Here is a 16,341-nt window from a genome sequence, read left to right as displayed (position 1 = left end):
TTTGTACCCAGGATCCTTGAAACCCGGGAGCTGCCGGACTTGTCTTCAAGTCCTCCTCTGCGGCCTGTTTCTATATGACCCCCTTGCCTTTACTGGTGTAGCGCGCGCACAGCTACCAACGCGACCAGCATCTCTGTACCCGGACGCTCCAGGGCAGGTAACAAAAATCTGCTGGTAGTACTTTGGACCTTGGCCCCCTACGACTATAATTTCCAAAGGAGGCCCCCAGAAACAGAATGCAAATAACTGTATGCTATACATGCCTTATCTCCCATGGGAAAGCATTCTGTGTAAAGATGCATTTAAGTCCACATTTAACTATGATAAAGTGCCATCTTTCTTGCATGGTATGCCCCCACTTTTTGCTGAATTGCTGAATGTATTTTGACTGAGTGTGCCCTGGACTCCTGCCAATCAGGTGTCCAGGGCCTATGTTCCTTCCCTAAAATCCTCAAACCCAAATAGGCAAACCCTGGTCACATGTCAGCCCCTAGTAAATGGTACCCTAGGTACCCAGGGCCTTGTGACCAGGGAAGGCCTCTAAGGGCTGCAGCACTCATTGTGCCACCCTTAGGGGCCCTGTACCCTAATACACACACACACACACTGCCCTTGCAGGATGAGTGTCTGGATACAAGACGAAACAAAAAGTCGACATGGCACACATCCCTGTGTGCCATGCCCACCACCTACACTGCCCTGGCATACATCAGCCACCCCTCTAGTTGGGTGCCCTACGCCAGTGGTGTGGGCACAGGAGCATGAGCCTGTAAGCCTGTAAGCCTGTAAGTGCAGTGCTGCCATTCAAGAGTACATGGTGCTGGGAGCTCGTCAAACACGAACTCCACAGCACCATAATAGCAACACTGAAGACTGAAGTTTGGTATCAAACTTCTCAGCACATTAAACCCGCACTAATGCCAGTGTGGGATTTAATGTACCAAGCACTCCAGAGGGCATCTTAGAGATGCCCCCTGAAACCTAAACCTACAATCCACGTCTGGGGTGGGAGGCTGCCTAGGCTGCTACACAGCAGACAGGTTGCTGGACCCCTGGGTAGGAGAGCCCCTGCTCTCCTGGGCCTGCAACAATGCACATCCTGGGCGAGGTGCTAGGTCTCCTCCCCCAGGATGGACAGGGGGAAGCTTCAAAGGCATGCCACCTCTGGGAGCATCCACAGGCCACTTGCTGCCCCCACTCTGGCAGGAAGCCTGGCCGGAAACCCCAAATAAGGACAGGGGATGTGCCAGCCTGCCAACCCCACCCCTCAGGTGGGGGAGGCGAGGTGAAGCACATCTCCGGGCGCTCGCCATCTTGAAGATAGGAGGCCCTGCCCAATCAGGACTAGGCTACTGCCCCCCCTCCCACAGGAGTGTGGCAGGATAGGGGGTGTACCCACCCCAGGACAGGGACCCATTGGTCCCTGCCCTTTACCTACCTGTAACGCCCCTAAATCTAGTATTTGGGGGCACCCGGAACCTTCCTTCCTTAGATTCCAGATTCCGAAAAACAAAGAAGAGCAAGAAGAAAGAAGACCTGCCATGCAGCTGCTAAGAAGAGGAAGACACCAACTGCTTTGGCCCCAGCCCTACCGGCCTGTTGACCCTCGAACCTGCTCCTGCTACATCCCGGCACCTCTTGTGGCCAGCAACCTCACAAACCCCGGAGGACCTGGCTACCTTTTGGCTCCAAGCACCTGGGACTCCCATGAGCAGAGGCTCTGCTCAAAACCAGCTTCTAATCCCTGGCATCAGCCCAGAACCGTGAACCATGCACACACAGCACCCGCCAAGCCTGGCCTGTGCCGGAGTGAACAAAGACCCCGAGGACGTCCCCCCGGCGACTGTGACCCCGAATCCGGCACCCAAGGACTCACCTCGACGCTCCGGACGATGCCTACAGCCTCAGAACCAGGTACACCCCCAACCGCGATCAACAGAGGGTAAGATTTCCCAACACCAAAAGGCACCCCTGCACCCGGCGGCCTGTGGCCCCCTGTGCCCAACTCCTGGGTACCTACCTATCTTCCAAATACCCAACTTACCTCTCGTAGTGGTGGTGGCACCTGAAGAATCTTAGTCCCCGAGCTTGCAGCCTTTGTTCAGCCAGGATCTTTCCCATTGAGCGCCCGAAGGCTCAAAAGCACCCTGCACCCAGCCGCCCGAGTGGCCCTGGCAGTGTAACCTCTACACCTATCTACTTCCCCATTTGCATAGAGCAAGTGACCAGGAGCCCAGCTCCCACAGCCGCGTGACCTGCTAGCTAGCAGCCACCAACCAAGGCCCCCCTGCCTCCCATAGGATAACATTGGGCCTAATTCACTCTGCACCCGGCTGCCCCTGTGCCGCTGAGGGTGTAACAACTGTACCTACCTGACCCTGGGAGACCCCAGAGTCTGTGCCCAGAACCTTAACTCTGCCAGTCGAGTACTTACCCAAAAGCCGATAACCCAATTTTCATCCATAGAATAACATTGACTGGTTTCTTCTGAAATTTCTTCTAAGTGTGGAGTTTCTAAAACTTAAAATATTCACCAAAAATCAACCGAGTAACGAAAACGAAAATACTCACCTGCTATTAGGAGAGATCCCAGTGCTGGATCTTGGTGCCCAGCACGGACCCTGAAAAATATTCACAACCGTACTTACCAGTAACCCAATTTTCTTCCATAGGAAATCATAGACTGTTTGTCTGTGACATTTCTTCTTAGTGTCGATTTTTGCAAACTTCAAATATTCTTTAAAAATCGTTCCAACTGTGAAAACGTAATTACTTACCTGTTCTAGATAGAGGTCCCAGTACTGAGTCTAGGAGCCCAGTACTGGATTACAAAAGTAACGAGAACCTACTTTACCTGCAACTTGAATTTTCTCCCATAGGGACCAATTGACTGTTTTCTATTAAATTTCTTCTAAGTGTCAACTTTTAAAATCGCAAAATATTGTCTAAAAATCACAACAGTAACTAAGTCGACTTTTATCACTTGTTTCTAAGAACTGTCCCAGGACTGAATCTAGGATCCAGTGCTGGAGTTACAAAAGTAATCCTGAAAGTAATCTATTGCAAATAACTTAAAACTTCCATTGAGCTCAAAGCATTATTGTGTTTGAAATTGTGTTGCCTATTGCAACAACCTGTAACCAATATTTACAAAAGTCAATTGCATATTGCAAAAGTATTTACCTAAAGCATCTCATTCTGAGAAAGTAGATTTTAAAACCTATTGTTGGTTCTAAAATAAAACAAGGATTCGTTACTTACCTGTAATCCTAGTTCTCATCCAGGGGTATACTCAAAGTCATAATCTATGAATAATCCCCGCCCATGTGCAGGATCCCGGAGCATATAGAAAATACACATATATATATATATATATATATATATACATATGTGAGAACCTAAAATGTTTCAAACATGGCAAAAATGCTGAAATTACATAGGTTTGCATTGTAGTACCCCAAACCCATACGGAAAAAAGGAAGCACTAAACCAATTGTCTTCAAAAATGCTTTATTGCCATAAAGCAAACTTGTAATTGCAGGCATTTGCCTGTAGGCTGCAGCAGAGTACTAAGAAACAAAGAAAACTGACACCTTGCCTTTAAGGCATTAGAGGAGGGGGACCGTGCCTTTAAGACCTGTAGGAGACCCCCTGCTCCCATGATGCACCACAGGTGACAGTTAGGTCGGTTCTTTTTGACGGTGCACATGCACCTGAGTAGATCTGCAATCAATAAACAATAACTTGAAGAAAATGCTCGTCTGGGGAGGTGGTTGGTTCGCTTATGACTTTGATGAGTATACCCCTGGATGAGAACTAGGATTACAGGTAAGTAACTAATCCTTCTCATCCAGGGGATACTCATCAATAGTCATAATCTATGTATAGAGTAGCAAGCCCATACCCAAAGTCTCGCGGACGAGCAACAGAGCATATAGAACATGAAGTAACATCACATTCAAAACAACAGTTATGCAAATAAATTCCTCAAAGTGGCCTGCCCCACCTGGGCATCGGCCTGCGCATCTGAATCTAAGCAGTAATGGCGTGTAAAGGTATGTATCGAGCGCCATGTAGCTGCCTTGCAAATCTCAGATATAGGAACGTTGCGAAGGAGAGCTGTAATAGAAGCTTTGCCTCTGGTAGAGTGTGCTCGTGGTCTACCCTGCAGAACCTGGTTGGCTAGTTGGTAAGTCAAGGCTATACAAGAAACGATCCATCTAGAAATAGATCTTTTGGAAGCAGCCAGCCCGGTATTTGTTAAACCATAATTCACAAAGAGCCGGTCAGACTTTCTAAGCGAAAGGGTTTTATCAAGGTAAAACTTCAATACCCTCCGGAGGTCTAGAGAATGTAAGGCTCTCTCCGGGGGAGGGGCTGGTTGAGGAAAGAAAGTGGGCAACTTGATAACCTGGTTGACGTGAAAATCCGAGACCAACTTGGGCAGGAAACTCGGATGAGTCCGCAACACCACTCTATTGGCGTGGAAAACAGTGTAAGGCTCCTTGCAGCACAAGGCCTGAATCTCACTTACTCTGCGGGCTGAAGTGATGGCTACTAAGAAAGCAGCCTTCCAGGTCAAATGCTGCAAAGATGCCTTATGGATAGGCTCAAAAGGGGCACCCATCAATTTGGTGAGAACAATGTTAAGTTCCTGTGAGAAGTTGGCCTGGCATATGCTGTCCACTAGTTATAGGGGACACCTTGCACCAGTCCAATTCGACTCTTAAGGTGATAGGTTAAAAGACAACCTTTACAGAAGGCTATCCTAGTGGTAGCTGTGGAGAGCAGCCTTTAGGCTAAGTCTTGAAGGAGTGTTAAGCTTATTGTTTTACCATAGATAACCTCTTGAATGACCAAATGAAAGAGTAGTCCACACAGGTATATATATAAAATATATGTATTTTTTCTAAGAATAATCCCACTAGTCTCTTTATGAGGCTGGAGGTAAAGATACAATTCAAACAAGCATTGATAGTTACAATAAATAGCACTGGAATCATAGGGCCCCAGGGGGGAACCAAACCATATATTAAAAAAGTGGTATAAGAACCACGACAATTCTCCAGCCAATGCCTAGGGCATTTAGGGTTGCTGGCCCCTTGTGAAACCACCCAAGGTAGTGAGGAAGGGGACCCACGGGAGACGCGTGTAGTGGTATAAGCTACTGTCGGGATCTCTATTAAAGCCTATGGAGAATGTCGCGGTTGGAATTTACATGCTTAAAAACACTTCTAGCAGGAGTTCAAGTTCAGCAGCTTAGAGTTAAGCTTTTGAAGGGCCCACACCCACGAGAGTACCGAGGTACCACTGTTACCTGCCCCAGGGAAGCCGGGTGCATAGGTCGTTTTCGATGTCGGGTCGCGGGCTGATTTTCAATGGCAAAACGTGAAGAACTGCTGCTAGCCAGAAGCGCCGATGATGTCGTGAAGATTGAAGATGTAGATCTTATAGAGAAGGACCTGAAAGTAGAGGGGACAGAGTCTGGGTCACGGCACTGTGACCAGGGGGCTCAGCAGAAAGAGCCCTTCAATGTCGGGTGCTTCCAGGCGGAAGAGGTGTAGCTTGGATCAGCAGCCACGGGCTCCAGGAGGCTTCAAGGAAGGCCAGCTTCTAGAGGGCGACTATCCCACGAAGGCTGAGGGCCGCTGCGGTGTTAGTGTCTGGATTGGATCCACTAAGCCTTGGCAACCGCAACCCACGCAAGAATCTCAAAACAGCTACTGGTGCAGACCCACGAGGTCTGAGCGAGGTCTCCAGCGAGGAGACTGAAGAGCAGGCCTGGAGCAACCAGGGGAACTCTTGGAAGTGAAGATTGACCTCCGCTAGGGCCCACCAGTCGAGAGACAAGGGACCGCGGGAGGCAGCAATTTGGCGTGCGTAAAGATGCGCCCACGGGTCGCCGGAGCGGGCTAGGGCGTCGATCTTTGGCACAGATGATGCTGAGAGGTTGGCTCAGAAATGGGCCAAAGCACAACTTCCCCACTCGTCGGGTTCGTGTGCTGTGCAAGAGGTGGCCGGTGTCCTGGGGTATTGGGAATCTCGGCACCCACGGGGTCCACGGTGCTGAGCTTTGCTGTGCACACTCACTGGCCTCTGGGATGCTTGGAAACCCACCTCAAGGTAGGTATGTGTCATCTATGTCCGTAGGAGCAGCGAAGTTCCAACCGGGTCACTTGCAGTGTTTCAGGTGCCTGCCAAGCAGGGGGGTAACTCCTTTACCCCAAGGGAGATTTCTTCATTTAGCTGTGTATACAGAAGTAGGCACTGGAGAAGCCTACGTGTAGGTCTGAAAGACATCCTATGGTGCACCCACCCAGTTCCAATCCACATAGTCTGTCTGGGGAGATGGGAGCACCTTCCTGCAACAAGATCCCTATTGTCCAGCTGCCGTGGCTGGAGTTCTGCCCAGCAACAGGCAGCCAGAGTCGTGTGGGTGGCGGGTAGCATCCATTTTGTACTACGCGTGCACTTTTAAATTGGTGTCTAAATTCTGCCGCTTTTCCCATATCGCCCCTCTAGCAGGAGGGAATCATGCCCTCACTCCCATGCCTGGATTGGGGGTATGATTCCTACATGTTTGACACCAAAACACGATATGGTTCTGTGTAGCCATTCTCAAGTTATCACGCTATCGCGATTACTTATAATGCGGTTAAGAGTATATGGTATGGCTGCACTACAAACAACCCAGCAATAGTTTTACGAAGGTTGCAGAGGGGCCCTACTCAGGTAGGGGTTCCCCCTCACACATATCTCAGCACCCTGCCTTGTTGGATTAGCAAGGCCTGCCTTAAGGGTGACCTATGAGAATATATGTGTTGTATTAAGTGGGATACAGGATACCTATATCCCTGTAAGGGGTGCAAGCACCACCTTACTCAGACTACAGTAGTGGTCTGATGGTGTCAGTTGGTATGGCTGTCCCAGGGGTGGCACAATAAGTGCTTCAGCCCCTGGTAGGCCTCTGAGGGACCCATGCCCTGGGTACCTAGGGTACCATCTACAAAGGGCTGATAGGGTGTCCTCAGTATCCAATTGGTATGTACCTAGGGTACTCATATCGGTTTAGAGAGGAAGCAGATTGGCTGGGACCCTGCTATCCAGGACCCCAGCCTGACTAGTCAAAAACCATTCAAATACCAGGCAAAAAAAGTTGGGGGCAACCATATAGTCAGATTCCACCTTCCTACAGTTCCCAGGGAGGCGAAGGGTACCTCACTGGCGGAAACACTTTCTTAAGCCCCTCTAGGAAATCTTTGACCACAGGCAGTTGGAAGAATGAGGTCTGGGTAGGGGACTTTCTATAAGCTGTGACAGCAGCTAAGTGGACCCTGATGGAGGAGTACTTTAAGCCAGACCTTGCCAAGTGCAGTAAGTATGGAAGAATCACTTGTTCTTGACCTTGAGTCGGATCAAGAGCGTTGTCCTTACACCAAAGATAAAATCTCTTCCACTTGAAGGCATAAGTCTTTCTAGTGGAGGGCCTCTTTGCTTCTCGAAGAATGTCCATACAGTCAGCCGAAAGATCTAGATGTCCATACTGGATGACTTCAGGAGCCATGCAGTCAACCGGAGGGAGGGAAGGTTGGGATGGAACACTCTCCCCTCGTTCTTGGTCAATAAATCTGGGAGGCAGGGCAGCCTCCGGTGTGGAACCTCTGACAGTTGAAGGAGATCCGGGTACCACCACTGGCGTGGCCACTCCGGTGCTATCAGGATCATTCTGGTGTTGGTCCTGTAGAATTTCTGTATGACCGCCGGGATTAGAGGGAGAGGAGGAAAAGCGTACAACAATGTCTGCGACCAGCAGATCAAAAGTGCATTCCCCGTGATCCCTGCTGGGGGAACCTGGAGGCGAAGACGGGGCATTTCTTGTTTGCCGCGTCTGCGAACAGATCGATGTCCGGCACCACCCATTGCCGGAAAACCTCCTGAGCGACATCTTCATTGAGCACCCAGTCGTGCGCTTCTACAAAGTCTCCGCTGAGGCCGTCTGCCTGCACCTTCAGGGTTCCTGGAAGGTGGACTGCGATGATTGAGAGGCCTCTCACCAGCAGCCAATGCCAAATGGATTGGGCTTCCAGAGACAGGACTCGTGACCTGGTGCATCCTTGCTTGTTCAGATAGAACATAGTTGTTGTATTGTCTGTCTGAATCTGGATGTGGCTGGATTGAAGAGACGGGTACAGGGATTTGAGCGCCAGATGGACCGCCCGTAGTTCCAAGAAGTTGATGTGATAACTTTTCTGTCTCGGACCAGAGACCTTGTACCTGAAGCTGGTCCATATGAGCCCCCCAGCCTTGCATTGAGGCATCTGTGACCACTGTCCGTGTTGGAGACACCTGATGAACAAGCATTTTCAATGCAATAGGTCTCGCATTTACTAGAGTTTGAGCTATTGGCATTGTAAATGACAATGCCTTTTATTTACTTGTTGATTTTTAAAACATAAATAAAATGCATTATTATTTACAATGCCAATAGCTTAAACTCTCACAAATGCGAGACCTATTGCGTTGCAACTGCTTGTTTAAACGAGTTTCTGTGTGTGCCTCCGAGAATAGCGCAACTTTAGTCACGTTGGCACTCGACACAGGAAGCGGCGCTAACATGGTTTTGGAACTGTCCAGTGCACCTGATCCAATGTTACTGCCCTCTCCGCCCATCTTATAGATGTAAACTAAGAAATCTACTGCCAGCAGATGGGAGGAGGTGGAGGCAGGTAGGCGCCCGAGGGAACGTCACCAGGAGCTGCTGGCATAGTAGGCACAATCTGGCCAGAATACAAAAACAGCGTCGTTACCCTTCGGATGAGGCGGTTGTCATGCTGCCTGCCAGTGATGTGTCGAGTGACTGGCGGCACATCGCTTAAAATGTCACCCAAAGCAAATATTTCCTGTGCCAATATACAGTCACAGGCAGCTCTGTTCAGCGGAGCGGCAGAGAGAAGGCCACGTGGACAGTAAGATAAGGGTAAGAACGGCCTCCAGATTTCCATCCGCCTTAAATGGGGGTTGGTGCCTTTGAGGAGACTCCCGGTGTTTTTTTGCCCAAATGACGGCAACTTTGATATGTCGCGGTGAAGACGTGGATTAAATGTGACTGTGCCCGTTTCGAAGACACTGAAACGACGGGGGTCAAAAAATGGAAAGCGCGAGGTACCTATAATTTGCATACGACCTGGTCGTTAAATAGTGACAGCAGGACTTGATATCGTTTAACCTTTCATTCTCATTGGTATTATTGCAGCGACGTCATTACCTGTAACTTCCATGTGCACCCGTGAAATGGATTAAAACGAAAATAGATGGTTGAAATAAGTACCCAAATCCTACAGCTAGTTCTATTCAGTGGATATGCATTGCGTTAATTTCACTAAAAAGAAAACCTGACAACTTTTTGTGCCTACAAAGCTAGGCCAGTTCTTAAAATGGATGGTGAGCTTTGGAAGGTTAAAACTAATGTGGAACAAGCGGACGCGAAAGTGATCGCAATCAAACATCAAAGCGGCCGCGAAAGTGAAAGCAAATGGTGTGCAGGCTGCCAAATGGTGCGCGCGCCCGGCGCACATGCACTGTATTTGGAGGCCTGAAAGCACTCGTTTGCACTTCCAGATCCCCCATTTACAAAAGCTCTCGCGAAAGCAGCGCTAAAGCGCTGGCTCAGGCGAGACCTAAAAAGGACTCCTTGCAGCAGGTGAGAACGCTTCATCCACCATTTGATGGTGCCCCTGGCAGCTTGGTGGAGAGAGATTCGATCTTCCCAGAGACCTGACCTCTGAGACCATTGATCCTGGAGCGCCTGTTGTAAAGGCCGCATGTGAAGACGTGCATTGGGTACAATGTAGATGCACAAGGCCATCGATCCCAGTAGTGAAGACACTTGCCTGGCTGTGGGAAGTGCAGTGTCGAGAAGAGTTTGGCACTTGAGAAGCACTGATGATAACCTCTCCTCTGAAGGACACACACTTGCCACTGCGGAGTCCAGGGAGGCGCCCAGATAGTGTATCCGTTGAGTGGAGGACGACTTTTTGTAGTTGACTTGCAACCCTAAGGAATGCAGCAGGTTGAGGCAGTACGAGAGATGGCTCTGGAGTAGCACAGGAGTGGAACTTTTTAGGAGCCAGTCGTCTAGCTAAGGATAGACGAAGGTCTTCCGTCTGAGGATTTGAGGCCGAACGGAAGCACTCGATACTGGTAGTGGTGACGAGAGACCTGAAACCTGAGGAATTTGCGATGTTTCACTGAGACAGGAATGTGGAAGTAGGCGTCCTGCAGGTCGATGGCTCACATCCAGTCTCACTGGTGAAGGTGCGGAAAGATTTGATGCAGGGCTAGCATTCTGAATTTTTCCTTTCTGATAAACCTGTTCAGCAGGCGCAGGTCGAGGATAGGTCTGTACTCTTTGGTTACTCCTCGCTTCTGAACTAGAAAGTAGCGGGAGTATACCCCTTGGTTTCTTTGGAGAGGTGGGACTTCCTCTATGGCCCTCTTGGAGAGGAGAATAGATACTTCGTCCTGTAAAAGCCGATTTTGAAGTTGAGGAAGGTGCTTCAATTGTGGGGGCACTTGCGGAGGGGAAGACTTGAACCTTAGCAAATAACCATGCTGCACAATACTTCGCACCCATTTGTCTCTTGTTATGTTTTCCCACTCTTCCAGGTGAAAAACGATACTCCCTCCTACCAGAGTGGCGAACGGGCGCGGAGGAAGTAAAGCCTCACTGTTTGGGAGGCTGCTTCGTGGTGGACTGCTTCTGCTTGGTGTTCCCTCTTCCTCTGCCACGACCCCTCTGCTGGAATTGGGGCCTCTACTGGTTCTGGGAGGACCATTGAGGGGTTTGAACCCTCTGCTGAAAGGGACGTTTGTCGCCCTGATGAAAGCGCTTCGGATATTCATTGCGCTTTTTTAGCCCAACAGCCTTGCCAGTATCCAGTTCGGTCTTCATTTTATTCATTTCCTCATCTGCGTGAGCCCCGAACAAGGAAGAGCCGTTGAATGGTAGGTTTAAAATCTTCTTCTGCGCATCAGGCTTAAGGCCAGTTAGTCGCAGCCAGGCTGAGCACCGAGAACAGATGCCATGGGAGTAACCATGAGCCGCGAGATCTGAATCATCGGCTGCCGCACTTATGATTTGATTGGCTACCAGACCACCTTCAAGAAGAATTTCGTTGAAGTCCTGCCGGTCTTCTTTAGGGAGCTTTTCAGTGAACCTTGAGAGGGAGTCCCAAAGAGATCGGTCATATCGCCCGAGAAGGGCTGAGGAACTTGCAACTTTCATGTAAGAAGCCGATGTATTGCACATTCTCCTGCCATAGGAGTCCATCTGCTTACTGTCCTTCTCTGGGGGGACAGAAGATGATACAGACACTGAGTGAGACCTCAAGGCAGCTGCCACAATGACGGAGTCCGCGGGTGGATCAGCTCTGAGGAACAAGGTATCCTCGGCTGGGGCCTTACACTTTTTGGCGATCCTGGAAGGTACGGAGCCCACTGTAGCAGGAGTGAGAAATGTGGCCATAGCTGGTTCCAAGAGTCCTGGCACCAAAGGAAGCAGTGGTCTGGGAGCTGTGCGATGGTGTAAGGTGTCAAAGATGATCGATGTCGCAACCACAGGGGTGTGCATTGTGATGTTCAGTTTCTGCGCACCCCTACCCAGGACATCGGAGAAAGTAGCGATGTCATCGATGGGAGACACCCGCGATGGAGGAGTCGAGGAAAAGGTCAGTGAAAAGTCCCGGACCGAGGACCTCGTGGAGGAAGACCATGTGGGAGATCTTGTGCGTCGCCTCTTGTGGGGACAATCGCGATGAGAACTGCGATGAACCCTGGACCGTGATCGGCGTGTGGAAGGCGATCTTTGTCTACTGGGAGGAGACTTGCTTCTCCGCGGGGAGATCCTAGAGGGCGAATACGTGCAAGAGTAGTCTGAGCCCGGACTTCTGCAGTCACCTGTACCCACATCTTCCAGCCAGCGAGGAGAGAGACCATATTTTTCTGCAGCTTTAGGGGATTTTTCCGGAGAAATTTGCACAATATGCAGTCCTGCGGATGATTACTGGTTTCCAGATGACGATCTGGACCTGGACATCACTTTATGCCGGGTCTCCTCTGTGGTAGCTGCAGTTTTATCCCTCGACGTCGAACGCCTCGACGTCGATGAAGTCTGCATCACAATCGGTGTCGATCGACTCTGGGAGCGCCGTTCCGCTCTCGACGTCGATCGCCTACGGCGATGCGGATACCTCGACGTCGACCTTCGCCGTCGGCCTGGCGATCTCGACGTCGACCTTCGCTGTCGGGCTGGTGATCTCGACGTCGACCTCCCATGGCGTTGAGTCGGCGACGATCTTCTTTACGCCGAGTAATGGGACTTCGACGAAGCTCTCGACGTCGACAAGCCCACTTGCAGCGAGATGTTCGCCGTCGTAACTCTCGACGCCGACCCCCTCGAGGATGGCGGAGAGTGTCTCGACGTCGACGGAAGCCTCGACGTCGACTGAGACTTTCCAGGTCTCATAGGACCAACAGCCTTCGAGCCCGAAGTGCTGTGCCTCGACGCCGACTTACTTGCATGCGGCGGAGAATCCCGACGTCGAGATGGTGATTCGTCTCTTGACGCCGTAGAATGTCTGGGTCTTTTCGACGGTAACTTCGAATCTCCTGCAACCTTCTTCCTGGACTCAGGAGAGGTGGTATGTCGCCGTTTTCGGTGTTGTTTGGCTGAAGAAGGTGGTTTGAAGACTCCATGGTCGCCTCCATGACGGCTTCTTTCCTTCTCCAGCTGTGCATGAAGCTTTATGCGCTCTCTGTCACGCAGAGTCCGTCTGGAAAATTTCGGGCAGTGGGGGCACTGGTCAGGATTGTGTGAGGATGGGAGACACACAATACACACAGAGTGTGGGTCTGCCAGTGCCATCTTATTGCCACAGGAAGGGCATTTTCTGAATAAGGCAGGCATTCTGACTGGAAAACATTTGTTGAAAACCAAAAAAAAAAATCAGCAGAATAAGCCTTAACCCCTTCGATGCTGCGCAGATTCCGCCGCTGTGCTGACGGAATCTTGCGCGGGCGTGGTCATGACGGAATGGTTCCGTCATGAGCACAGCTCAACCGTGGGTCATGACGGAACCATTCCGTCATGAGCACCGAAGGGGTTAAGGAGTCTTTCTGAAAAAATCTGAAGAAAATCACTTTCAGTCAAACAACTGAAGAGCTCAAGCTCCAGGATCCTCATAGAAGGAGCCGGAAAAAAGAACTGACTTAACTGTCACCTGTGGTGCATCATGGGAGCAGGGGGTCTTCTACAGGTCTTAAAGGCACGGTCCCCCTACTCTAATGCCTTAAAGGCAAGGTGTCAGTTTTCTTTGTTTTTTAGTACTCTGCTGCAGCCTACAGGCAAATGCTTGCAATTACTTGTTTGCTTTATGGCAATAAAGCATTGTTGAAGACAGTTAGTTTAGTGCTTCCTTTTTTCCGTATTGGTTAGGGGTACTACAATGCAAACCTATGTAATTTCAGCATTTTTGCCATGTTTGAAACATTTTAGGCTGCATGTACATGTTCTCACATATGCGTATATATGTATTTTCTATATGCTCTGGGATCCCGCACATGGGCGGGGATTATTCATAGATTAGGACTATTGATGAGTATCCCCTGGATGAGAACCATATATTTTTTTTATATAAACCATTGGCCTAGAGTTCAGTTATTGAGTGTGTGAGACCATTTGCTGACTGAGTGTGTACAACAAATGCTTTACACTGTCCTCTGATACTACCTTACTGCTCGACCAAGCTACCACTTTAGAGAGTAAGGTTATATCTAACTTTAGCCTCTGCCAAACCTCTGGGGACTGTGGACTCTGTACACACTGTACCTATTCGGGAACAGTATATACAGAGCCACTTTCTCACATTAACTTACCTGCTAAAATCGATATTTTAGAAAGTACTTACTTGCTATTGAAGTTCTTAGTAGCAAACTGTAGATAAAAATGCAACTTATTTTTCTAAATTGGTCAAGGATTTGAGTGTGTGTCTCATTTATTGCCTGTGTGTGTGTGTCAACAAATGCTTAGCACCAGGGACGGCTCCTCCGCTATGGCGGAAGAGCATCGCCCCACTGCCCGCAGCAGCAAACGAAAAATAAAATTTTCTTAATGCAGATTATTTTATTTTTTAGCCTGTGGTTGCGTATTGGGAGGGGGGGGGCACAGCACTGCTGCAGGGGAGGCGGAGTAGTAGGGCCTGCCGCAGTGCACATGAGGGTTTGGCCGGTCGTCGTAGGCTGGACAAAACCTCATGAGCACCGACATCTCTCCAACCCAGCTGTACTGCTAGATGGAGAGATCAGCAGGCACGGGATCCAAGCTCCCAATGGAGCACAAAACCAGTGCCCTGTGCCCAATCCCTAGGCTGCGCATCAGGACTGGCCGCAGGGGAAGCTGGGAGCTTCAGCCTGTGCGAAGAGGAAAAGCCCAGGGAGCAGCGCGGCGAGCGCAAGACTGGCAGGTATGATTTTTTATTTTTTTAGCCCCCTCACGCTGCCCCCTCGCCCTCTCGCCCCACCACATTTATTTTACATCAGCCGCTACAGCTTAGCACTACCCTCTGATAAGCCTACCTGCTCGCGGACACTAGCACAAAAGAAAGCATTGGGATATCATTTGTGCCTCTGTAAACCAAACAGGGTTTGTCTGGACTCCTTACACAGTGTACTTCTTTTTGGTCCACTATATAAAGAGCTAGCTTCCTAAAGCATGGCACACAGGTGTGCCATGTCAGGTCTTCACTTTTCTCTGCACCATGGCATGCAGCTTGCAATGGTAGTTTGCATTTAGGTGCTGATGGGTCCATTAGGATGGCGCAATGCATACTGCAGCCCTTAGGTAGTCTCCTTAGCGCCCTTGGTACCAGGTGTACCATTTAAAATGGACTCATGAGGGGTGCTAAAAGTTATTGCCAATTGGGGAAACAATTATACAGTTTTAGAGAAAAAGCTGGCACTGGGGTCATGGATAGCAGGAACCCAGTGCACCTCTGTCAAAATTGCATCAGATACCAGGCAGAAACTGGGGGTGACAATGTCAAAAAGGGGCACTTTCCTACAGTTGTCACTTTGTGTTGCCTTGCTAAATATCCTAGATTGTTTAGATGGTAATAAGTTCCTGAAAAATGTCTTGGGCCTGGGTTTGTTGACACCATGAGTAAAACAGGGCATGCAAAATAACATTTATCATTTATGGCAAAAATCCTCCATGTTGGGGAGGTGAGATGGCTCTTATGGTAAGTTAGAGCAAATGAGCTATGGTAACATCTTCAAAATATCAGTAAAGGCAAACTACAGACTCCCAAATCTATGTAATGGTCTTAGGTTAGAAATTGTATGCTTGAATGAATAGCAGGAGGTAAGTGAAGCAAGTGGCCTTTAAAATAACATGGGGTTTGAGCAGTACCTCTGTAGCAAATAATCCAGAATACGAAAGTTTATGACTCCAGAGAAAGCTTTACATGTTGGACTGTGGTGCTTTATGGACTTAGGAGTTCAACAAACCTAACTCAGTTAATTGTCGCATGGATGAGGTGCTACGTAACCTCTGATTTAGGATTTCAGTTGTCTATCATGGGAAAGAGGTGGATACCTGTGGCTAAAACTGATGCTTCATGCAGCCACAATTAGCCCTGTGAAGATAGCACTTTATGACTGCAAAGTGGTAAACGATAATTATTTGCATCTAAACATCGATAAATTTGTGCAGCATGTATATTGGACTGAGGTACTTGAAAATTTCAAATGGATGGGTGTGTTAAATGAAGCAGAGGGGTTACAAATAAGCTTCAGTTGCACACAAGCATGAAAAGTCAATGTGATAGCCTCACCTCTCTAATGGCGTTTTGAGGATCACTTCTGTCAGCTGGATGGTTCCATCCACCACTTCTGCTGTGGCATCGCGCACAGTCTTGCGCAGAGTCATACCTTAGCATGCAAGAAAAGAATGATAGTCTCACAACAGAGTCCCAAAAAAAAGTAATTCTGGTTAACATTTCACTTCGTCCTGGGATCCTCCTGGAGCTTGAGGTGAATCCTTAGCCCTTAACCCTCTAATTCTTTGCTCACTACTTTTTGATTGGGTGGGTGTAAGTGATGATAATGGCATGTTATGTTACCACCATTGGTATAGAGTCCGGGCACCCTTTATGGTCTTTATATTCTCATTCACCAACATCAAGGTGGTCTGGTCTCATAGTGAAGATCCATCTGCCCAGTATATAGTTTATTCGTGGTTTGGATTCATTAACAGAATAAAATATATGTGACAGATCCCAGCATCCA

General features: G+C 49.1%; 1 protein-coding gene across 1 annotated transcript in view; it reads right to left on the bottom strand.

Moving 5' to 3' along the window:
• The window catches only part of CCNDBP1 (cyclin D1 binding protein 1), a 76,873-nt gene that overhangs the window by 23,846 nt on the left and 36,686 nt on the right, over positions 1–16,341 (bottom strand). The window contains exon 5 of the mRNA XM_085619402.1: positions 15,888–15,984. Coding sequence (XP_085475528.1) covers positions 15,888–15,984 — 97 coding nt within the window. The remainder of the gene's footprint in view (positions 1–15,887; positions 15,985–16,341) is intronic.

Source organism: Triturus cristatus, chromosome 7 (assembly GCF_964204655.1).
Source record: "Triturus cristatus chromosome 7, aTriCri1.1, whole genome shotgun sequence".
NCBI lineage: Eukaryota > Metazoa > Chordata > Amphibia > Caudata > Salamandridae > Triturus > Triturus cristatus.
The sequence above is the reverse complement of the archived record's forward strand: the minus strand, read 5'-3'. Positions and strand labels throughout refer to the sequence as shown.